The 24,013-nt window shown below is 44.4% G+C and overlaps 1 protein-coding gene across 1 annotated transcript in view; it reads left to right on the top strand.

The window, feature by feature from the left end:
* LOC124037092 (cadherin-24-like) overlaps nt 1–23,369 on the top strand; it is a 31,308-nt gene extending 7,939 nt beyond the window's left edge. The window contains exons 2-14 of the mRNA XM_046351735.1: nt 1,654–2,489; nt 10,679–10,973; nt 11,094–11,213; nt 11,729–11,896; nt 13,495–13,676; nt 14,419–14,675; nt 14,772–14,908; nt 15,089–15,210; nt 19,725–19,842; nt 20,098–20,406; nt 20,684–20,876; nt 20,979–21,429; nt 21,534–23,369. Of these exons, the coding sequence (XP_046207691.1) occupies nt 1,872–2,489; nt 10,679–10,973; nt 11,094–11,213; nt 11,729–11,896; nt 13,495–13,676; nt 14,419–14,675; nt 14,772–14,908; nt 15,089–15,210; nt 19,725–19,842; nt 20,098–20,406; nt 20,684–20,876; nt 20,979–21,429; nt 21,534–22,409 (3,846 nt within the window). The 5' untranslated portion in view covers nt 1,654–1,871 and the 3' untranslated portion in view covers nt 22,410–23,369. The remainder of the gene's footprint in view (nt 1–1,653; nt 2,490–10,678; nt 10,974–11,093; nt 11,214–11,728; nt 11,897–13,494; nt 13,677–14,418; nt 14,676–14,771; nt 14,909–15,088; nt 15,211–19,724; nt 19,843–20,097; nt 20,407–20,683; nt 20,877–20,978; nt 21,430–21,533) is intronic.
* Nucleotides 23,370–24,013: the final 644 nt, after the last annotated feature.

Below are 24,013 nucleotides of genomic sequence, written 5' to 3'. Positions count from 1 at the left end.
AAAGCTTTAGTGGAGATACAGTATATGGGATGGTTTAAAGATGAGGGAACAGACACATCGGCTCAGAGAGACTGAGTGCACATCTGGCATTAATATTGATGAAGTGGCATTAATGTGTGCAAAATACCAAAAAAAAGAGCATTATTCCTTTTAAACAGTTAATTTTTCTCTTCGGCGAAGGAATTCATGTGGAAGGGAGGGGTAGAACAAAGTCGAATATATAGCTCAAATTAGTTATTTGTTATCAAGCGTTAAGAAACTAGGGCAATTGCTGAATGAGAATGAATGAGGATTCTGTTCCTGTCGTAAACATAAAAACATTTCATAAATTAAACATTCTGATAAATATTACACAGTCATTTTGGGTTAATAGCGTTTTAACTTAGGCCCTCATGTGCATCTAAATGAATGGTTTTGTAATACAATTGCAGATGTTTTAATTACACAGTAAAATGGAGCTCAGATAAGGCTATTCAATATAAACATAGGATTTGGGCATGGCAAGTCAGGGATTGTAGGTTGGCAGCCATTCTGTTCTTACAGACAGAAATAAATATGTACGATTGTATATGAGTGTGTGTTAAATAAGAGAGAGGGAAATGTAAAGAGTGACAGTAACGAATTGAGAGAGAGAGAGAGAGAGAGAGAGAGAGAGAGAGAGAGAGAGAGAGAGAGAGAGAGAGAGAGAGAGAGAGAGAGAGAGAGAGAGAGAGAGAGAGAGAGAGAGAGAGAGAGAGAGAGAGAGAGAGAGAGAGAGAGAGAGAGAGAGAGAGAGAGAGAGAGAGAGAGAGAGAGAGAGAGAGAGAGAGAGAGAGAGAGAGAGAGAGAGAGAGAGAGAGAGAGAGAGAGAGAGAGAGAGTTATTAATTACACATTTTCAGTCTTAAGTTGGTGACAGCCTTCATTGCACAAAGCCTGCAAGATCGATGGCCGGGGTCTGACTCTAATACTAACGAAACTCGGATCGTTAAACTTTTGGGAAATGATGACAGAAATTGATTAAAATATGTATGAGTTCAATTAATCTTTGAAGGGGGACTTCTTCCACTACTTGGCATTGAGGCATGAGGAGGCCATCTTTAGGACGACATCAATCATCTGATGGAGTGGCAATTGTGTCTGACACAGTAAAGTAGTGGAGCTGTGCCCCACCCTCTGCCCTTCAGGCCCAAACTCAGCCTCCAGAGACAAATCTCCTTTACATGCATTATAATGAGCTCACAACCTAACACAATAGTCTCATGTGCCCCATTCTGTCAATGAGTATTCATTGACGCTTTAAACTAAAATACGTAATGCTTTGTTACTAGTTACGAGAATCTATGAGCCCTTGTAATGTTTTATTATGTTATAAATAGATAATAGGTATTTGTATGCTGCAATTTTACAACAGACTAACTCACGAAACACTAAAAGATGGACAAATCTCCACATAGACTGTATGCAAAAACACAGTGCAGACAGTACAGACTATTGCGATATATTCCCCACAAAGTGTAGTTGTAAAATGGCAGCCAGTTCTCCTCAGGTCTTGAGGAGTTAATGAGAATAGTGTCAACATCTCTGCATGTCTTCATGCCTCCTGCACCTCGGAGCTGTTTGCTCTCCTTTTAATTAAAACAGCTAAGATTACTCTAATTATCTCTCTACTCAGGTAATCCAGCTCCGGTCTGCTGCGGCCGTGGGAGGGAGTCCTGCATCATGTGTACAGCAGAACGGGAATGAGTTAGTGTGAGAGTGAAAAGTAAACCAGAATAAAGACTGACCCTGCGGATCGCAAAGGAAATCACAATGTGGGGAGAAGACAAACCAGAATCCAAGGAGAGAATCAGCAAATCTCTGAATAGATTTGACTAAAACACCACCTCCACTATGACCACCCCGACGGTGCTTCTTCTTGTTCTGGTTTGTATGTGGGAGGAGCAGCGAGGATGTAGTTCACTAACTGTTAGGTTACCGATTACAGCTCAGAACAGCCAGGAAGACCTAATTGAACTGAGGGCTGCAGAAAACTCTCTGGTGAATCATGGTCAGAATGCTGAGGTTCTTATGACAACCCACATCCCACTGACTCCTGGATTAACAGACAAAGAAAATAATGGCGTGGAGGAAATAATACAGATATCAACTCAAACTCCAGACTTTACCCTTCCAACAACTTTGACTCCTGGAAAGATATGGAATGTAATTACATCCAAGAGTGGCCATGTGGATAATGGGGATGTTCACACTCAGTCACTTGAGGCTCAGCATTCCATGGAGGCAGAGGCCAATGGAGACCCCAAGCATCATGTGAAACTCCAGACTGTCTCGCATCCAGAGTTCAGAGTTCTCCCAGAGAGTATCTCTGGGCGGGGCTTAGTCTCTCGGGGGGAGGGGTTAACTCTAACAGGGGTGGGGTCTCGCTCTCGTCGTAAGCGGAGCTGGCAGTGGAACCAGTTCTTTGTCATTGAGGAGTACAGAGGACCAGAGCCAGTGCTCATCGGACGGGTAAGACCTATTCACAACCAATGTCATGATTTCAGTGTTACCAGAAATATCCATAAATGTACATTTGGTCAATTCCTAGAACAACAGCCTGAGGATATAGCACACCAGGGGTTCCCAAACTTTTTCACTCAAGCCCCCCTTCTAGCATTCATGGTGAACATCCGGAACCCCCCACGTCTATTTCTATAGGCACAAGCACTGTTTATGACACACAATGTTCACACCCCTCTTGTTGGCAGAGAAACAATTTTGCAGATTTAAAGCTTATTTCCTACAATTCTACACATTTTGCCATGTCTTAAATTAATGTATGTGTGTTCATGTGATGTTTGATTGACCCAAACATTACAACATTGGCTAAAAAAAAAAACGAGCTAAAAAGCATTAGCTGACACGGGCTAGTTGATCTGGAAATGATCTCTCTAAGACCTGCAATGACTGACATGACGAGGAAAACTGCTGATGCACTACCCAATTCCCAAATAGCACCTTGTGCATTCTACTACCACAATTTCCAGGAGTAAGTAGGGCGGACCTTCGCACACCCCACAGTTTGGGAACCACTTCAGTACACTACTAGTCAGTTGACATACATTACTTCATTAAGGTTAGCCAATAAGTATGGTAGGTCGCACCACACCAACAACACACCACAGAGCTGACAGGAAGTCAGTGTTCAGCCAGTGTGATGATTCGATGATTGGAGGTTTGAAATCAGAGCACACCTGAACCATCTAGATCTGTGGAAGTTACTTGTAGCACTTCACAGGCAAAGTGTTGGGCTGCTAATGCATCTGTTGGCAGCTATAGTGTGTGTGTGGATTATATTAGCTGTGACGCTTACAGGGAACTCTGCCAACTCACAGTAGCAGGCAGCGTACTTTATTGTGACACCACAGTTTGGAGCCTCCCCAACCAACACTGTGTTCACATCGTAAATGTTTCATCTTCCTCTCTGCCTGTTATTGATACAGTCAGGGAGGGATGTCAGTGCGGTCGGTGGAGACACTCGTTCTTGTTGTTGTAGTAAGTGCGCAAGTCTGATTCAGGGCTTGAGATGGCTGGATGTTGCTTGGATGTTATGTCAAACATGTTCCAGCTTGTTAGGGCTATGAGTTTAATAAGATCATACATACATCAATGCCCAGATCCACATACATGTGTAGAGTGTGTGTGCTCTGCCGTTTGAAAGACATTGCTAGAAACGGTGAGCGAGGGGGTAAGATACATCGTGGCAACGAATGAGAATTTTACTGGGAGAGAAAATCAGCAAGGTGAAGATGGACTGAAGATCCCTGCCACACTGTAAGAGCAAGGAGAAGAGAACATTGAGATGAAAGAGAGTGGGGGAGAGGGACAACGGCTTGGGGAAAGTAGCCGTCTGGAAATTCTGTCAGAGATCATTTCAACAACAAAAAAAACACATGTTTTTATGGATTGGTTAAGTTTTAACCCCACAGAGGAACATTTTTTTGCCATGGCGACTGATGCACAGCAGGACTGAGCTAGCAATTAGATTGAGACGAGGAGGGTAGGGGTTGGTGAGAGACTGTGTGGGGGCTAGGAGGGAAGGGTGTTAGGAGAGTAAGATAGGGAAGGAGACTGACAAAGATGTCTCTCGTGGTGATGTATGGGATCCGAATCAAAGCAGATTTAAGGAGGAAGAATATATAGCATTTCTTACTGTCTGTTATCGTGTGTTTCTTTAATCCCTAACTGCACGCTCAACTACACACATACACACACTGACTCGCTCTCCCTAACACACATATCACAGTTGCACACAGACACACTTGGCTGTATACACCCAGGGTTTATGAATTACAGTTGACATGTATACCAATGTTTTTATGCACCATTTTGGTATTCTTGGCTAGAATAAATGCACAGCTATGTGATTAAAGGCCTAGGGGCCATAATACTTTCTTATGCTTGCTCTCTCCAGGCTTATGTCACGTAATAATATTAACAATTTTCCTTGCCCTTGGCTTGTGCGTAATTCTCATGTGAAAAATGTAATAACCACAGAGACCACAAAGCTGTTTCCATATGAAAGAACCTACAGTATATATACAGACCTTAATTGATGTGTAAACATGCAGTAATATTGCTCAGCAAATATCAAACAACCCATGCTACTTACTATAGTTAAAATAATCAGTTCTGGTTCATTAGACAGAGGTTGTGTTGGTCTAAGATGGAGGGTCTGCAGTGGAGGGTAGGAAAGGATGGGATGTGAGTAAGCCTAGTAGATTATGAGCATGTGCAGAAGTGCCTTAAGTGGAGCAAGATGTGAAGGTTCCTGGTCAGAAAGCCTTCCTTGTGTGATGAAGGCTGAGTAATCTCTTTAGCTTTCTATTTCTGTGTGTCTGGCCTTTTACCCACCAAGCTCCCTGTAATATCCCCCTACTGCTATTCAAAACTGAACAAGCTAGCATTCTTCACTGCAAAGTAAAATGGGCAGACACACAGAGACAGGTAGACAGACAGAAAGAGAGAAACAGATGGCAGACGGACTGTCAGAGGTGCGTTCTCAGAAAGAGAGACAAATTTCACCCCAATAACTACCGTGCGATATCAAATCAAATTTGATTTATCACATGCGCCGAATACAACAGGTGTAGACCTTGAAAAGCTTACTTACAAGCCCTTAACTAACAATGTAGTTATAAGAAAAATGCCCCACCCCCAAAAAAACGAAGAGATAAGAATAAGAATAATATGCGTCAACAGCAACCTTGCGTTATCATTAACATCAGACATTTTACATTTAAGTCATTTAGCAGACGCTCTTATCCAGAGCGACTTACAAATTGGTGCAATCACCTTATGACATCCAGTGGGACAGTCACTTACAATAGTGCATCTAAAACTTAGTCAAAGGTATTCAGTGAAAACAATGGACTGAGCAAATGTCAAATTGGCTTTTTACCAAAATACCGTATGACAGACCACGTATTCACCCTGCACACCCTAATTGACAAACAAACCAAAACAAAGGCAAAGTCTTCTCATGCTTTTTGATTTCAAAAAAGTTTTGACACAAAATGATGGAAAGCGGTTTTGGGGGAAAAACATACGGCATTATAAAATCCATGTACACAAACAATAAGTGTGCGGTTAAAATGATCAAAAAACATTTATTTCCACAAGGCCTTTGGGTTTGACAGGGAAGCAGCTTAAGCCCCACCTTCTTCAACATATATATCAACAAATTGGCGAGGGCACCCGGCCTCACCCAACTAGAATATGAAGTCAAAGGTCTACTATTTGCTGATGATCTGGTGCTTCTGTCCCCAAATAAGGAGGGTCTACAGCAGCACTTAGATCTTCTGCACCTAGAACTTCAGCGATGACAAAAATGATGGTGTTCCAAAAAAGGTCCAGTCGCCAGGAACACAAAAACAAACTCCATCTAGACACTGTTGCCCTAGAGCACACAAAAAACTATACATACCTCGGCCTTAACATCAGCACCATAGGTAACTTCCACAAAGCTGTGACCGATCTGAGAGACAAGGCAAGAAGGGCCTTCTATGACATCAAAAGGAACATAACATTTGATATACCAATTAGGATCTGGCAAAAAATACTTGAATCAGTTATAGAACTCATTGTCCTTTATGGTTGTGAGGTCTGGGGTCCGCTCACCATTCCAATAATTCACTAAATGGGACAAACATCAACATGAGACCATGCAGAGCAGAATTAATCCGATACCCGCTAATTATCAAAATCCAGAAAAGAGCCGTTCAATTCTACAACAACCTAAAAGGAAGTGATTAACAAACCTTCCATAACAAAGCCGTCACCTACAGAGAGATGAACGTGGAGAAGTCCCCTAAGCAAGCTGGTCCTGGGGCTCTGTTCACAAACAGACACAGAGCCCCAGGATAGCAACACAATTAGACTCGAACAAATCACGAGAAAACAAAAAGATAAATACTTGACACATTGGAAAGAATTTACAAAAAAAAACAGAGCAAACTATAATGCTATTTGGCCCTAAACAGAGAGTACACAGTGGCAGAATACCTGACCACTGTGACTGACCCAAACTTAAGGAAAGCTTTGACTATGTACAGACTCAGTGATGTCGTGACGTTGCTCATCGAATGATTAAAGGATTCTAATTGCGTGATTAGCTGAATCAACCAATTATTAACTCATAAACCTGGGGAACGATGGGAAAATGTGTTTTATTGAGTTTCTATTTCCCAAATCAACTCGATTAACTCGATCGATTTTACAACAGCCGCTAATTAATCAGTTACCTCTACAGTCTCGTTCTGAACGACGCATAATCCGTGAATCTGCACGGACCCGGGTCTCACCAATGAGTTCCTACCACACCAATTTAGTTGAGTATTTATTTACTAGAAAGCTAAAATTATGATAAAAGATACATACACAAAAACACATTCTAGGCTATTGTTTAGAACTTAGTATAACGGGCCAACACACTGTGGCGCGTGTTACCCAAAATGGGGATTTAAAAGAGAGAGAAAATTACAAAAAGTACACAAGAGAAGTATACATTTGGGTGAATTTGTCAGCTATGCATATTCTAACCCTAGCCTTGCCCCAAACTGCCGCTCTTATGGGTCAGCATATAATGATGTAATTACGTGGGGAAGGTCTCCGTGGATTCTCCGCGTGGACCATTCAGGCTGCTCAATGACGCACTTCTCCGATGCAACTCTCTGGTCATCCTCACGATGTCAGTGTCCTTTTGGTTTAGGAGTCTGTTCCCTCGCCCTCGCTCTGGAAGGGCTCTTCTGAGGACAGACAGCTCTGTAGCTCAAAGCTCACAGCGTAGGAATTAAACATTGTAGATACCACGATTCGATGGGGAGTGGGGGCTAGATGGTTCGACTTGAATTCACCCGCTTAGACACAGCTACTCATCTGTAGCTTGGGTAGAAAAAGATTTCTTTGTCTTCAAACTTGTGTTGCATTTTGGGTTTGTTGACTTTTTAGACCTCGACTGCAGCTTGGGTCACGTAGTGTAATCTGTTAATTCTTTACTCACAGGTTTTATAACCTCGGGTCAGACGTGGGCGTAACCGCCTTTAGGGCAATTCTCTGGGCGTACCAAGTTAAGGGCAAGGTCTAGATTTTACTCAAATCCAATTTTAGACAACTAACTTTACATTTCATCTTTACCAAAACATTCTCTTTGATTTGGACATTTTCCACACAACATACAATGTATAAACATCAAACATATACTAGGACAACTCTTAACGTTACAATGTTTTCGTAATAACATCATCTATTAACCTTTAATAACAAAACAAAAATGACATACATTTTCATATTCCATCTATCGTCATGACCACCATTGTGGCTGACGGAAACCATTGTTCCAGAGTCCCTTTATTGCATGTTCAATGTTCTGAGGTTGGTTCTCCATATTGAGAGGACACAGGAATGTTGTGTGGTCTAAGATTTACCAGGGGCGTGAGGGGTCATAAAACCCCACATCTTCAGACCGATCTCTCCTCCTCTGTTGAGGTTGAGATATAATCTGTAGGGTTGCGGTCTCCTGTAACCTGACCTGATCAGGATAGTCATGACAGTGAGCATAGCCTTGCTATTGAAAAAGGCCGCCATATGCAGACCTGGCTCTCAAGAGATGACAGGCTATGGGCACATTGCCCACAAAAGTGTAAACTGAGTTGCACTTCCTAACCTCCTGCCAAATGTATGACCATATTAGAGACACATATTTTCCTCAGATTACACAGACCCACAAAGAATTTGAAAACATATCCAAATTTGATGAACTCCAAAATATATTGGGTGAAATACCACAGTGTGCCATCACAGCAGCAAGATTTGTGACCTGTTGTCACAAGAAAAGTGCAACCAGTGAAGAACAAACACCATTGTAAATACAACCCATATTAATGTTTATTTATTTTCCATTTTTTTACTTTAACAATTTGCATATCGTTACAACACTGTATATAGACATACAGTGGGGCAAAAAAAAGTATTTTGTCAGCCACCAATTGTGCAAGTTCTCCCACTTAAAAAGATGAGAGAGGCCTGTAATTTCCATCATAGGTACACTTCAACTATGACAGACAAAATGAGAGAAAAAAATCCAGAAAATCACATTGTAGGATTTTTATGAATTTATTTGCAAATTATGGTGGAAAATAAGTATTTGGTCACCTACAAACAAGCAAGATTTCTGGCTCTCACAGACCTGTAACTTCTTCTTTAAAAGGCTCCTCTGTCCTCCACTCGTTACCTGTATTAATTGCACCTGTTTGAACTTGTTATCAGTATAAAATACACCTGCCCACAACCGCAAACAGTCACACTCTATGGCCAAGACCAAAGAGCTGTCAAAGGACACCAGAAACAAAATTGTAGACCTGCACCAGGCTGGGAAGACTGAATCTGCAATAGGTAAGCAGCTTGGTTTGAAGAAATCAACTGTGGGAGCAATTATTAGTAAATGGAAGACATACAAGACCACTGATAATCACCCTCGATCTGGGGCTCCACGCAAGATCTCACCCTGTGCGGTCAAAATGATCACAAGAACGGTGAGCAAAAATCCCAGAACCACACGGGGGGACCTAGTGAATAACCTACAGAGAGCTGGGACCAAAGTAACAACGCCTACTATCAGTAACACACTACGCCGCCAGGGACTCAAATTCTGCAGTGCCAGACGTGTTCCCCTGCTTAAGCCAGAACATGTCCAGGCCCGTCTGAAGTTTGCGAGAGAGCATTTAGATGATCCAGAAGAAGATTGGGAGAATGTCATATGGTCAGATGAAACCAAAATATACCTTTTTGGTAAAAACTCAACTCGTCGTGTTTGGAGGACAAAGAATGCTGAGTTGCATCCAAAGAACACCATACCTATTGTGAAGCATGGGGGTGGAAACATTATGCTTTGGGGCTGTTTTTCTGCAAAGGGACCAGGACGACTGATCCGTGTAAAGGAAAGAATGAATGGGGCCATGTATCGTGAGATTTTGAGTGAAAACCTCCTTCCATCAGCAAGGGCATTGAAGATGAAACGTGGCTGGGTCTTTCAGCATGACAATGATCCCAAACACACCGCCAGGGCAACGAAGGAGTGGCTTCGTAAGAAGCATTTCAAGGTCCTGGAGTGGCCTAGCCAGTCTTAGCCAACCCCATAGAAAATCTTTGGAGGGAGTTGAAAGTCTGTGTTGCCCAGCAGCAGCCCCAAAACATTACTGCTCTAGAGGAGATCTGCATTGAGGAATGGGCCAAAATACCAGCAACAGTGTGTGAAAATGTTTGACCTCTACAAAGTATTGAGATAAACTTTTGTTATTGACCAAATACTTATTTTCCACCATAATTTGCAAATAAATTCATAAAAAATCCTACAATGTGATTTTCTGGATTTTTTTTCTAATTTTGTCTGTCATAGTTGAAGTGTACCTATGATGAAAATTACAGGCCTGTCTCATCTTTTTAAGTGGGAGAACTTGCACAATTGGTGGCTGACTAAATACTTTTTTTGCCCCACTGTAATATGACATTTTGAAATGTTCATTTTTAATTTCACTTTTGTTTTATTTTCTATTGCCACTTGCTTTGGCAATGTAAACACGTTTCCCATGTCAATAATGCCCCTTGAATTGAATTGAGAGAGAGAGGGTGACAGAAAGACAAAGGTAGAGATACATAGACAGGCAAACAGATGGATTCAGAGAGGGAACGAAAACAGACAGATGGACAGAACAGAAGACAGACAGAGCGACATTTGGGGGCCACTGTCCACAGTCATGTGCTCTCACCCCCTAACAATCCCCCGGTGGCCTATTTGGTCCAATGAGTTAATTAGCTGTACGCATCAGTACACATTCTGGCCCCCTCTGTCCCCTTCACACCTGGTGCCATTCAATTCACACTGACTGAACACCACATCTTGGACTTGATTCAACCGCTGATTTCACAAACTATTGTTTAGGTAGATGATCAATTACCAAAATGAGGGATGCATTTTCTGAGTCAGTGGTGGCTTGGACACAATATGTCAAACAACAAAGCATAAGTTCAACTGTAAACCCTCGTTTTAGAGAAAGGATCATAGAGAACTGAAGCCACTCATTAGGCAAGGCTCAATGCAGAATCCATAGATATTTTCTGACTTTATACTTCTCTTCTCTATACACATATATCTCCTGCAGCTGCACACAGATATGGACCGAGGTGATGGGCGCACCAAGTACATCTTAGAAGGAGAGGGGGTGGGGTCTGTGTTTGTCATCGATGGGAACACGGGCAACATCCACGTCACCAAGTCCCTGGACCGAGAAGAGAAGGACCAGTACCGCCTCATCGCCACGGTAACCGACCGCCAGACGGGCCACGCCCTCGAACCCTCGTCCATGTTCATCATCAGAGTGCAGGACATCAATGACAACCCTCCTGTCTTCCAGAACGAGCCATACAGCACCACCGTGCCCGAGATGGCCAATATAGGTATTACATGTGACAGACAGTGCTTCAGTCTTGATCTGTGATTTACATTACAGTCTAGACAAGCTGCCTCGGGCTTATTAGTCATTCCTGAAGTCTCACCAATCCATCTCTCTCCAACAGGTACATCCATAATCCAGGTGACAGCCACGGATGCAGACGACCCTACGTATGGTAACAGTGCCAGGCTGGTGTATGCTGTGACCCAGGGCCAGCAGTATTTCTCTGTGGATCCTCAGACAGGTCTGGTGGGCCTGCAATGCAGACTCTTATCAAGCTACATGTTAACCATATGGTAGCCATGCTGATGAACTGACACTACAGTATGCCCCTTTGATTTGTAACAATATCACATGGTGTAACTTCTGTGGTCTGTATGTATTCTGTGTACTCTACATAAAGCAGGGGTCAGCAACAGGTAGCCTGCGGTCCAAAATTTGTTCTAATAAAAAAAAGAGATATGTAATCATGTCTTAAAGTAAATACAATCTCCTTTTGGGCTTAGTTGTGTTCAATTTGTAGTCTAAAAATATTATAATTATGTTCTGGCTCCCCCGAACATCCGCTCCGACAAAAACAGCCCGGGGTTGAATCTTGTCGCCTACCCCTGACATAAAGGCTTGTGACATGGCTATATGTGACATTAAAGCAGGTGACTCATCCCACTACAGCATTTAGGTCTGCTTGTCCCTTCAGCTGTGATGTAATGTAATGCATCATGTGCTTATGTACTGTCCTCTCATCGTCCTCTCTGCCAGGTGTCCTGCGTACTGCTGTAACTGACATGGACAGGGAGAGTCAGGACACCTATCTGGTCGTCCTTGAGGCCAAAGACATGGGGGGGCACCTGGGGGGGATGTCAGGGACGACCACAGTCACTGTGAGGCTGAGTGACGTCAACGACAACCCCCCTCACTTCAGAAAGAGTGAGAACATTACAGTTATGGTTTTGTTATTGGCCATTGTCATGCTATTGCGGTTATGGCTTTCAACTTCTATAACTCCAGTTGAAACATTTTTAGGTCATATTTCTGTATTCTCTCTCTCTCTGTGTGCGTGTTTCTGTGTGTGTCTGCGTGTGATTTTGCGTGTGCGTGTGTGTGATCTTGTGTTTTTGATTTTGCATGTGTGCTTGTCTGATTTTGTGTGTGTATGTGTATGATTAGAGTGATGAAATGCCTTGCAATGTGGCACTTGTGATGGTGCACTGATCTCTCGGTGCTACTAACAGCACCTTTAGGATCTTCTCCGCCAGGATTGTCACACAGCAGCTCTGTGCTTATAGTGGATTTTGAAGCCATTTTATGGAGTGTTCCTTGATGTGTGCATATGGCTCGTGTTTCCTCATTGCAAACTAATGATTCAATTCCATGAACGAGCTGCTTATCTCTTCTTCCTCCTCCTCACCGTCATCTTCATCACCATCTGAGTTGATAACATATTATGAGATTTCTCAACACGAAGCTCTTCCTGGAAAAACAGAGAGATCATGAAGTCTTTTCTTATCCAAGCGCTTCTGCATTCTATTCTATTCATATTTTATCTGCCATCCAGTTGTTTCTGCTGCAACAGACAGTAGAATCACTACAGAATGTAACATTCTCAGTCATACAATTACATTCCTCTGTAATATATGTCCTTCTCTCTCTGTCACACTCTCCCCTTCCTCTCTTTCTTGACTTCATATCCCCCCCCCCCCCCCCGCTCTCTCTCTCTCTCTCAAGCAATTTCATAATTCCAAATGCACAGTATTTATTAGGCACTATAGCTGTCCTACTGTAGCTCACTGTGGGCATGTTCATGATTCTCTATCTGACACTAATGCAGAGTGAGTCTAAACAAGCGTATTTGTTTCATCTGTGGAGATAGAGACGTGTGTGTTTGAATTCGCAAAGCTTTTGAATGATTAACAAGTGTCATTAGATGAAGGTGTGTCCTTTTCAAACTGTTTAGAGGGAGACCATGGTAGGAATAGTACAGTTAGTCACTTACTGTGTAGAAATCAAAGAGAGACAGGCAGACTCATCGCTGAGAGCCAGGCAACTGCCAAACCCTGTCACAGACTACTGCACGTTGGCTGCCGTTTCCTTGGATACAGGATACTCTGAGAGAAGTTTGGCTTTTTTTTCCTTTGACCTTTATTTAACCAGGCAAGTCAGTTAAGAACCAATTCAAATACGGCCTAGGAACAGTGGGTTAACTGCCTGTTCAGGGGCAGAACGACAGATTTGTACCTTGTCAGCTCTGGGATTTGAACTTGCAACCTTCCGGTTACTAGTCCAACGCTCTAACCACTAGGCTACCCTGGTTTTCATCATTACTGTAAACATTGTCCCTGAGGACTACTCTCATTTTAGGATCTAAATGGTTTGTCTATGCCCTGTGACTCATCTGTGTGGTCTCTCTCTCTCTCTCTCTCTCTCTCTCTCTCTCTCTCTCTCTCTCTCTCTCTCGCTCTCTCTCGCTCTCTCTCGTTCTCTCTCTCTCTCTCTCTTGCTCTCTCGTTCTTTCTCCCTCGCTGTAGGTGCCTGGTCGTTCTCTATCTCTGAGCTGGCAGCACCAGGGGTGGAGGTGGGTCGCCTCTCGGCCACAGATGCTGATCTGGGAGAGAACGCCATGCTGGAATATACCATCCTGGACGGAGAGGAGGGGGACACATTTAACATCACCGGAAGAGACCAAGAGGCTGTCATTGTGTTAAACAAGGTGAGCAATAAGTTATATAGCTCTTAATCAGACTCAAGTCAAAAAACATCCACAATGGTGTAAAATGAGAGGCTAAACTAAGCATTGCTCCTCCAAGCTACTCTAACCAGGAAGTTAATTCAGTGAAAGACATAGAAAACAGCGGGACAGTGTTGCCTGCAGAGACTTCAGTCAGCAACAATCAGGTCTGATAATAGGATGCTTTGAATAAAGAAATATTTGGTCTGGAAACAGTATTTTAACGTTTTTTTCCTCAGTCATTCTTCCTAGCAATCCTGTCGTGTGATTGCAGGCAATGTTACAAACTTAATGAACTTAAACAAAACATATCTCACCTTGGTTTGCTCGGAAATAGACAAAAAAAGAGATCCAAATACCCTGGAATTTATGCACAGCTATTTGAAAAATGGAAGATTCCATCTAGCAGTTGAATTGGAAATCGCCAACCAGAAAATAGGTTGTGAGCCTGTGTTTTCCTCTGTGTGGTGTCGAGTACATGGGGCATCGCAAGCTCCATTTAACAAAGTGTGTGAGATGAGGGTGAGAGAATGAGATAGAATGTGGGAATGATGAATCAACATGGGAGCAAATGAATTATGGAACAAGGGGAAGTGGAAGGGGCACGATGAAAAGAAGAAGAGAGTGTTCGAGCAAAGGAGAAAGAGAGAATTGGTAGACAAAACTGGTTATAGGGAAGGACATAAGCCAAGTCTGATTGGTTGTACTGTATTTCTCTCCTCAGCTGCTTGACTATGAGAGGTGCGGTTCCTACTCGTTCTCAGTGGAGGTTATGAATCCCATAGTGGACGCACGGTTCCTACGGAAGGGTCCCTTTAAGGACCGGGCGAACGTACGGGTCATGGTCCTCAACGCAGACGAGCCCCCACGCTTCTCCCGGTCACGTTACCGTCTAGATGTGCCGGAGAACTGTCCTCCTGTCTGCAGTGTGGGTCGGGTATCTGCTGTGGACCCAGACACGGGACAAAGCTCCAACATCAGGTAGCCTACACTCAGCCAGTCAGTCCGTCCGTCAGTCAGTCAATCTGTCCTTCACTCACTCACATTTTCTCCCCCCCACCCCCGTCACTCTCTCAGGTACTCTATTGACCCTCAGTCTGACCCTGAGGCTCTGTTCCGTATAGCATCTGACAGCGGCCTTATCACCACGGTGATGGAGTTGGACCGGGAGCGCGAGCAGTGGCATAATATCACTGTCATCGCCACACAGAGAGGTATGAGCCCCCCCCCCCTTCTCCTCTCAGCTTCAGCCGCCCCCAGGAAATACACGCACTCTGGCTTAGTACAGTCATGTTTTCCCCCCCATATCACTCATTGTAGCCCTGGGGTGAGAGCTGTGAAAAGCTGTAATGAAGTTGATGTTGAACTCACCAGGCACTCCTTCCCTGTTCCAGACAATCCTAACCTTGTGACCAGAGTTGTGGTTGCCATAGAGACACTGGACCAGAATGATAATGCACCAGAGTTGGACAGGCAGTACACAACGTCTGTGTGTGACTCCAGTACCCCTGGACAGGTCAGTGCTGCTGCTAACACTTACCTACAGTACGTAACTCTGACACTGCACTTTATCAGTCTATCTATCTATAGCCCCGCATGCTGATAACCATAATGCACGTTTTTTACTCCACTCTTCAGAGGACAATTCTCTTTAGAAGTCTTTGAAGATTTCCTATTCCTTTTAATGTCTAACTCTTATTAAATTGGAACTGATCAAATCAAATCAAATGTATTTATATAGCCCTTCGTACATCAGCTGATATCTCAAAGTGCTGTACAGAAACCCAGCCTAAAACCCCAAACAGCAAGCAATGCAGGTGTAGAAGCACGGTGGCTAGGAAAAACCTAGAGAGGAACCAGGCTATGTGGGGTGGCCAGTCCTCTTCTGGCTGTGCCGGGTGGAGATTATAACAGAACATGGCCAAGATGTTCAAATATTCATAAATGACCAGCATGGTCGAATAATAACACGGCAGAACAGTTTAAACTGGAGCAGCAGCATGGCCAGGTGGACTGGGGACAGCAAGGAGTCATCATGTCAGGTAGTCCTGGGGCATGGTCCTAGGGCTCAGGTCCTCCGAGAGAGAGAAAGAAAGAGAGAAGGAGAGAATTAGAGAACGCACACTTAGATTCACACAGGACACCGAATAGGACAGGAGAAGTACTCCAGATATAACAAACTGACCCTAGCCCCCCGACACATAAACTACTGCAGCATAAATACTGGAGGCTGAGACAGGAGGGGTCAGGAGACACTGTGGGATATTTTCAACCACCAACTTACCATCCTGAGACAAGGCTGAGTATAGCCCACAAAGATCTCCGCCACGGCACAACCCAAGCGGGGGGCGCCAACCCAGACAGGATGACCACAACAGTGAATCAACCCACTCAGGTGACGCACCCCTTCCAGGGACGGCATAAGAGAGCCCCAGTAAGCCAGTGACTCAGCCCCTGTAATAGGGTTAGAGGCAGAGAATCCCAGTGGAAAGAGGGGAACCGGCCAGGCAGAGACAGCAAGGGCGGTTCGTTGCTCCAGAGCCTTTCCGTTCACCTTCCCACTCCTGGGCCAAACTACACTCAATCATATGACCCACTGAAGAGATGAGTCTTCAGTAAAGACTTAAAGGTTGAGACCAAGTTTGCGTCTCTGACATGGGTAGGCAGACCGTTCCATAAAAATGGAGCTCTATAGGAGAAAGCCCTGCCTCCAGCTGTTTGCTTAGAAATTCTAGGGACAATTAGGAGGCCTGCGTCTTGTGACCGTAGCGTACGTGTAGGTATGTACGGCAGGACCAAATCAGAGAGATAGGTAGGAGCAAGCCCATGTAATGCTTTGTAGGTTAGCAGTAAAACCTTGAAATCAGCCCTTGCTTTGACAGGAAGCCAGTGTAGAGAGGCTAGCACTGGAGTAATATGATCAGATTTTTTGGTTCTAGTCAGGATTCTAGCAGCCGTATTTAGCACTAACTGAAGTTTATTTAGTGCTTTATCCGGGTAGCCGGAAAGTAGAGCATTGCAGTAGTCTAACCTAGAAGTGACAAAAGCATGGATTAATTTTTCTGCATCATTTTTGGACAGAAAGTTTCTGATTTTTGCAATGTTACGTAGATGGAAAAAAGCTGTCCTTGAAATGGTCTTGATATGTTCTTCAAAAGAGAGATCAGGGTCCAGAGTAACGCCGAGGTCCTTCACAGTTTTATTTGAGATGACTGTACAACCATTAAGATTAATTGTCAGATTCAACAGAAGATCTCTTTGTTTCTTGGGACCTAGTATAAGCATCTCTGTTTTGTCCGAGTTTAATAGTAGAAAGTTTGCAGCCATCCACTTCCTTATGTCTGAAACACATGCTTCTAGCGAGGGCAATTTTGGGGCTCCACCATGTTTCATTGAAATGTACAGCTGTGTGTCATCCGCATAGCAGTGAAAGTTAACATTATGTTTTCGAATAACATCCCCAAGAGGTAAAATATATAGTGAAAACAATAGTGGTCCTAAAACGGAACCTTGAGGAACACCGAAATGTACAGTTGATTTGTCAGAGGACAAACCATTCACAGAGACAAACTGATATCTTTCCGACAGATAAGATCTAAACCAGGCCAGAACTTGTCCGTGTAGACCAATTTGGGTTTCCAATCTCTCCAAAAGGATGTGGTGATCGATGGTATCAAAAGCAGCACTAAGGTCTAGGAGCACGAGGACAGATGCAGAGCCTCGGTCCGATGCCATTAAAATGTCATTTACCACCTTCACAAGTGCCGTCTCAGTGCTATGATGGGGTCTAAAACCAGACTGAAGCATTTTGTATACATTGTTTGTCTTCAGGAAGGCAGTGAGTTGCTGCGCAACAGCCTTCTCTAAAATTTTTGAGGAATGGAAGATTCGATATAGGCCGATAGTTTTTTATATTTGCTGAGTCAAGGTTTGGCTTTTTCAAGAGAGGCTTTATTACTGCCACTTTTAGTGAGTTTGGTACACATCCGGTGGATAGAGAGCCATTTATTATGTTCAACATAGGAGGGCCAAGCACAGGAAGCAGCTCTTTCAGTAGTTTAGTTGGAATAGGGTCCAGTATGCAGCTTAGAGGCCATGATTATTTTCATCATTGTGTCAAGAGATATAGTACTAAAACACTTGAGCGTCTCTCTTGATCCTAGGTCCTGGCAGAGTTGTGCAGACTCAGGACAACGGAGGTTTGGAGGAATACGCAGATTTAAAGAGGAGTCCGTAATTTGCTTTCTAATAATCATAATCTTTTCCTCAAAGAAGTTCATGAATTTATCACTGCTAAAGTGAAAGTCATCCTCTCTTGGGGACTGCTGCTTTTTAGTTAGCTTTGCGACAGTATCAAAAAGGAATTTCGGATTGTTCTTATTTTCCTCAATTAAGTTAGAAAAATAGGATGATCGAGCAGCAGTAAGGGCTCTTCGGTACTGCACGGTACTGTCTTTCCAAGCTATTCGGAAGACTTCCAGTTTGGTGTGGCGCCATTTCCATTCCAATTTTCTGGAAGCTTGCTTCAGAGCTCGGGTATTCTCTGTGTACCAGGGAGCTAGTTTCTTATGAGAAATGTTTTGAGTTTTTAGGGGTGCAACTGCATCTAGGGTATTGCACAAGGTTAAATTGAGTTCCTCAGTTAGGTGGTTTTTGTCCTCTGGCGTCCTTGGGTAGACAGAGGGAATCTGGAAGGACATCAAGGAATCTTTGTGTTGTCTGTGAATTTATAGCACGATGTTCCTTGGTTGGGGTCTGAGCAGATTATTTGTTGCAATTGCAAACGTAATAAAATGGTGGTCCGATAGTCCAGGATTATGAGGAAAAACATTAAGATCCACAACATTTATTCCATGGGACAAAACTAGGTCCAGCATATGACTGTGACAGTGAGTGGGTCCAGAGACATGTTGGACAAAACCCACTGAGTCGATGATGGCTCCGAAAGCCTTTTGGAGTGGTTCTGTGGACTTTTCCATGTGAATATTAAAGTCACCAAAGATTAGAATATTATCTGCTATGACTACAAGGTCCGATAGGAATTCAGGGAACTCAGTGAGAAATGCTGTATATGGCCCAGTAGGCCTGTAAACAGTAGCTATAAAAAGTGATTGAGTAGGCTGCATAGATTTCATGACTAGAAGCTCAAAAGACGAAAACGTCATTTTTTTTTGTAAATTGAAATTTGCTATCGTAAATGTAAGCAACACCTCCGCCTTTGCGGGATGCACGGGGGATATGGTCACTAGTGTAGCCAGGAGGTGAGGCCTCATTTAAAACAGTAAATTCATCAGGCTTAAGCCATGTTTCAGTCAGGCCAATCACATCAAGATTATGATCAGTGATTAGTTCATTGACTATAATTGCCTTTGAAGTAAGGGATCTAACATTAAGTAGCCCTATTTTGAGATGTGAGGTATCATGATCTCTTTCAGTAATGACAGGAATGGAGGTGGTCTTTATCCTAGTGAGATTGCTAAGGCGAACACCGCCATGTTTAGTTTTGCCCAACCTAGGTCGAGGCACAGACACGGTCTCAATGGTGATAGCTGAGCTGACTACACTGACTGTGCTAGTGGCAGACTCCACTATGCTGGCAGGCTGGCTAACAGCCTGCTGCCTGGCCTGCACCCTATTTCATTGTGGAGCTAGAGGAGTTAGAGCCCTGTCTATGTTGGTAGATAAGATGAGAGCACCCCTCCAGCTAGGATGGAGTCCGTCACTCCTCAGCAGGTCAGGCTTGGTCCTGTTTGTGGGTGAGTCCCAGAAAGAGGGCCAATTATCTACAAATTCTATCTTTTGGGAGGGGCAGAAAACAGTTTTCAACCAGCAATTGAGTTGTGAGACTGCTGTAGAGCTCATCACTCCCCCTAACTGTCAGATCACTGTGTCCTGTTTCTCTAGCCTGCCATTGGCTGAATTCTTTTTCTCTAATGCCATTGGCTGACTTATTTTTCTCCAATGCCATTGGCTCAGTTCTGTGACTGTGAGGTCCAATAGAAGTCCTCCTCTCTCTGCTCTGTCTCCCAGGTTGTTCAGGTACTGCGGGCGGTGGATAGGGACCAGGGAGGACAGGACGCCACAGTCCACTTCAGCATCCCTCCAGAGTCCAGTTCGGCTCTAAACCTCACCATCAGGGAGATTGGAGGTGCCCTCTAGCAATATTCAACCTCCGTGTCAAACTGTCACCCTCCTCAGCCCTCTGCCTAATGCATGTCAAATCAGAAATTCTGCAACGGGATTCTTTTTTTGACATGCTTGATGACAGTGTGCCTACATCTCATAGTATAGCCTGTATAGCCTGTCGAACTTCTAATATTAATTGCAACTGGAGAATGAATCCTGTACCAGTGACTTGACGACGGGCTTGTGTTTCTGGTGTTACTGTCTCATTTGACCCCAGGTGCCACAGCGAGACTGGTGCTCCAGTCGGCCCTGCAGCCCCTCGCTGGCTTCTCCTCCTCCCTCCTCACCCTGTACGTGCCCATCGTGCTGCGGGATGGGGCGTCTGGCCTCACCAACACCGGGACGGTCACCGTGACCGTGTGTCCATGTCTGAGAGGAGGAATGCAGGCCGAGGAGAGGGGCAGGCAGAGGGACAGGGGCTGGGAGAGACGGACAGTATGTCTGCCCCTGCCCTCCGCCTCTCCATCACTCTTCTTCAGTATGGTCACCTTGCTGGCCCTGCTGGCCTGTGTCACCACCCTGCTGGGTAAGACTCTCTGTGTAGTAGGACTACTGTCAAATCAATGTATAGTACATGCCTGTTTGTACTGTTTGCACTATACTGTATATCTGTCTGTCTATTCGTTGTCTGTCCTTCTATCTGAATATCTGTGTCCCATGAAATGGACAGCAGTGTGTGGTATTTACGATCATCTCTCTCTCTCTCTCTCTCTCTCTCTCTCTCTCTCTCTCTCTCTCTCTCTCTCTCTCTCTCTCTCTCTCTCTCTCTCTCTCTCTCTCTATCTCCCTGCCTCCCTCCCTAGTGGTGTGTACTCTGTCTCTGTCTCTGCGGCATCAGAAGCGAGACTCCCACTCCCCATTTGAGGAGGATGATGTGAGGGAGAACATCATTACCTACGATGACGAAGGGGGAGGGGAGGCAGACACGGCTGCCTTTGACATCACCGCGCTCCAGAGCATGCACAGAGTACAGCGCATGCAGGACAGCAGGAACATGTGAGCTGTGACGTTGGTTTGTGTAGTGTGTGTGTGAGGGCATGTGTCTGTGTGTGTGAGGGCATGTGTGTTCCTCTGCCTTATGCTCATCTCTTCGCCCAGATGGTACACCCAGCAGAATCAGGCCAGGGCTAGGACGTACAGCTGGAGCCGGACCCCACACTCTGCTTTGGACCCCAGGCATCCAGGCTCAGCCCCTGTGTACGGACACCTCTGCTACAGCATCCACACCCTGCCTGTCCTCAGAGACCTTCCCGAGGGGCCCACTCCATTCCAGTCGGGTCTGCAGCTGGCCAAACTGATGGAAACCTATGGGCTTCCTGGCCATCAGATGGGTAACGTTAATAATTCCCTAGTCATCCAGAACCAGGGCACATTTGATCTGCTAGAGCCTGGAACGGTTCATCTCAATCCTGCTGAGCCACGGTTCTCCAGCAGAGAAGAACCAGAGAGCATGATGGCTGACAGCAGACCCACAGAGATAGAGGGAGGCAGGGAGACCAACACTGACAACCAGCAACAGCAGCTGAATCCGGACCAGGGACCAATCAGGGTGAGATATTAACTTTCATATATAATGGGTGTAATAATGTCGTTATTATCTCCCTCAGAAGTATTTATAATTCCTCATAAAATCATTGTGTATTTCCTCCCCAGACACAGCCCGAGTCTGTACTGACAGATGAAGCACTGGTTCTGACCTACTCTGTCCCAAATGGCTCATGCTCCCAGAGTCACAGCAGTAGCATCTCTTCCTCAGAGCAGCAGGAGAACAAGACCGAGTCCTCTCCCTCACAGACCACCACCACCACTGGAGCTCCCAGCTCTGCAGTAGATGACACAGACACAGATTCCTCTACTCTCCCCAGCTCAGAGAAGAATGAAGACACTGTTGGTGTTGGCCAAGTAAATAGCAGTCACACCCACCCGAACACACTGGGGGAGTCAACATACAGCATTGTGGGTTCACTAAACCAGGGCAGTGGAGGGATACCGGTGACCGGGACTACTTTGTATCCAGGCAGTGCAGAATTCCTGAACATGTACGTGCTTGGTAGGAGCCTCTCTGGAGGCATGCTGGGATACGGCAGGGGGTGGGGCTGTGCCCGGGGCCTGGTGTCTAACAGGGCAGGGGCAAAGGGTGGGACTAACTGTAACCCCTCCCTGCCTTTGAGGATGGAGGACTTCCTGAAGCACCGTTTGGACCAGGTGACTGACCTATCCCAGCCACCCTACGACTCACTGCAAACCTATGAGTTTGAAGGGGGAGACTCCCGGGCCGGGTCACTGAGCTCACTGGAAAGCGAGGGCGAGAGGGAGGAGGAGAGAGGGAGGGAAGCGGTAGATGAGTTGGACCAGAAGTTCCATAGGCTAGTGAAGATAATCGAAGAGAGGGAACAAGAAAAGGAGTGTGAGAGAAGTTCAGTGGAGACGACGCGGGCAGAAGATAGAAGCCAGAGTTTCGATGTCAACGAGATGAGCAAAACAGAGAGTGTTGATGAAGAGAAAGAGGTCTCAAGGTGGGATTTTTAGAGAACCTGCTAATGAAAGAGACTGAATATGAGTTCGGAGAGGAGAGGAGAGAGACACTCCCAACAGATGCAATGTAAAAGCAATACGGGGGTGTTATGCACGACTTCAGAGAGAAAATGGTTCTGTTCTGTTCAATGACTAAACCGCCTGCTTGTTGGCTATGCAGCATAGCTGAGACATGTCGGAGGATCCATCAGCACATCTCATAAACTCACCCTTGTGTTTGTTAAACAGTATATCAAAAAATGTCACTTTTAGACTTTCCTTGTAACTGATATGAATAATGCACCTAGGCTTTCTACACTGAAGTTATGAAAAATGCACATTCTGAAATATTGATTCCCAGCCCTGAAAGCTGCATTGTTGGAAAATAGGCCTCATGAAAAATGTAAGGGAATTGTGATATTTAATGTTGATAGTTAATTAGGTGCACTCTCACTCAGAACACTGTTGTTCCCAAAGGCGTCATTTAAACATGGATAACTGAATTGAACTGATTCTAAAAAGCATACCAATTCCACACTTCTACTACACTTGCATACACACCGACACACACTTATAGAGCTAATGTGAATATATACGGGTGAATCTGTGCACATTACATCCAGTCAAAGGAAAGCTGTTCAGGTGATGATATTATGTCACAATCAGGAGGGAGCTCTTCAGAATTGCATAGACTTTGACACCCAGGCTATGTATTGTCCCAGTAATTATAATCACAGTAATAGGTTCTATGAAACACTATGCAATTTGCACACTGACTAGACATAATATGTCTTTGAAGAAAGAAGCCTTGTAAAAAGTTGAATATGTTTCCTACTATAGCGACATGATTATGTGCACACTGTAAATATCATCCTCTGCAATGTGGCGATTATTGGGTGGAGGATTTCACACAGACCACGAAAGTGTCCCTTTATGAGAAACACTGTCATTATTTCATCATTCGTAGTGATTAAATGGTTGGTGTTAAAGAAGATGTCTGTTGTGCCACGTTATTTCCCACGTGATGGTTTTCCTAGATAGTTCAGCCATAAACCTGGTCATCGACTGATCTATTACTCATTTCATCTTTGCAATCCATCGAACTGCACAATCTTGCTCTTCCTTTAAACACTGACATGGAATTGGGCAATCGTACTGTTTTACTATACTCTTCAGAATTTAACTAAAGAATGATTCATATGACCACCAGTCAATATTTCCCCCAAAAGATATTGAGATTGAGAACACTGTATGGCTCATTTGTACTACTATTGCAAAAAGCGAATTGCTTTTAGAATGTTTCGATTAATGTGTGATGACTAAATTTAGCAGAGACCTGGGGCCTTGGCCAAACTGCTGTTTGTTCGTCCCACCAGGCTAACCAAGGGAGATTAAATCTTAATCAACCAAACTATCTTAATGAGAATTCGATTTGAACCTGAGAAATTTGAAAAACAATCTATAGCTCTCTGGGGTGAAAAATGAGGTGTGGAGATTGACCCGGGGCTTACAAGAAGAACAGAGATGGCAACGAGAAAGAGGAATAAGAGAAAACTGTGAATGAAAAGTCTAGGGCCCAATTAGAGAATGGTCCTGACAGTAAATGAAAGGAAGGACGA

Source organism: Oncorhynchus gorbuscha, linkage group LG06 (assembly GCF_021184085.1).
Source record: "Oncorhynchus gorbuscha isolate QuinsamMale2020 ecotype Even-year linkage group LG06, OgorEven_v1.0, whole genome shotgun sequence".
NCBI lineage: Eukaryota > Metazoa > Chordata > Actinopteri > Salmoniformes > Salmonidae > Oncorhynchus > Oncorhynchus gorbuscha.
This window is presented reverse-complemented; position numbering and strand designations above follow the sequence as displayed.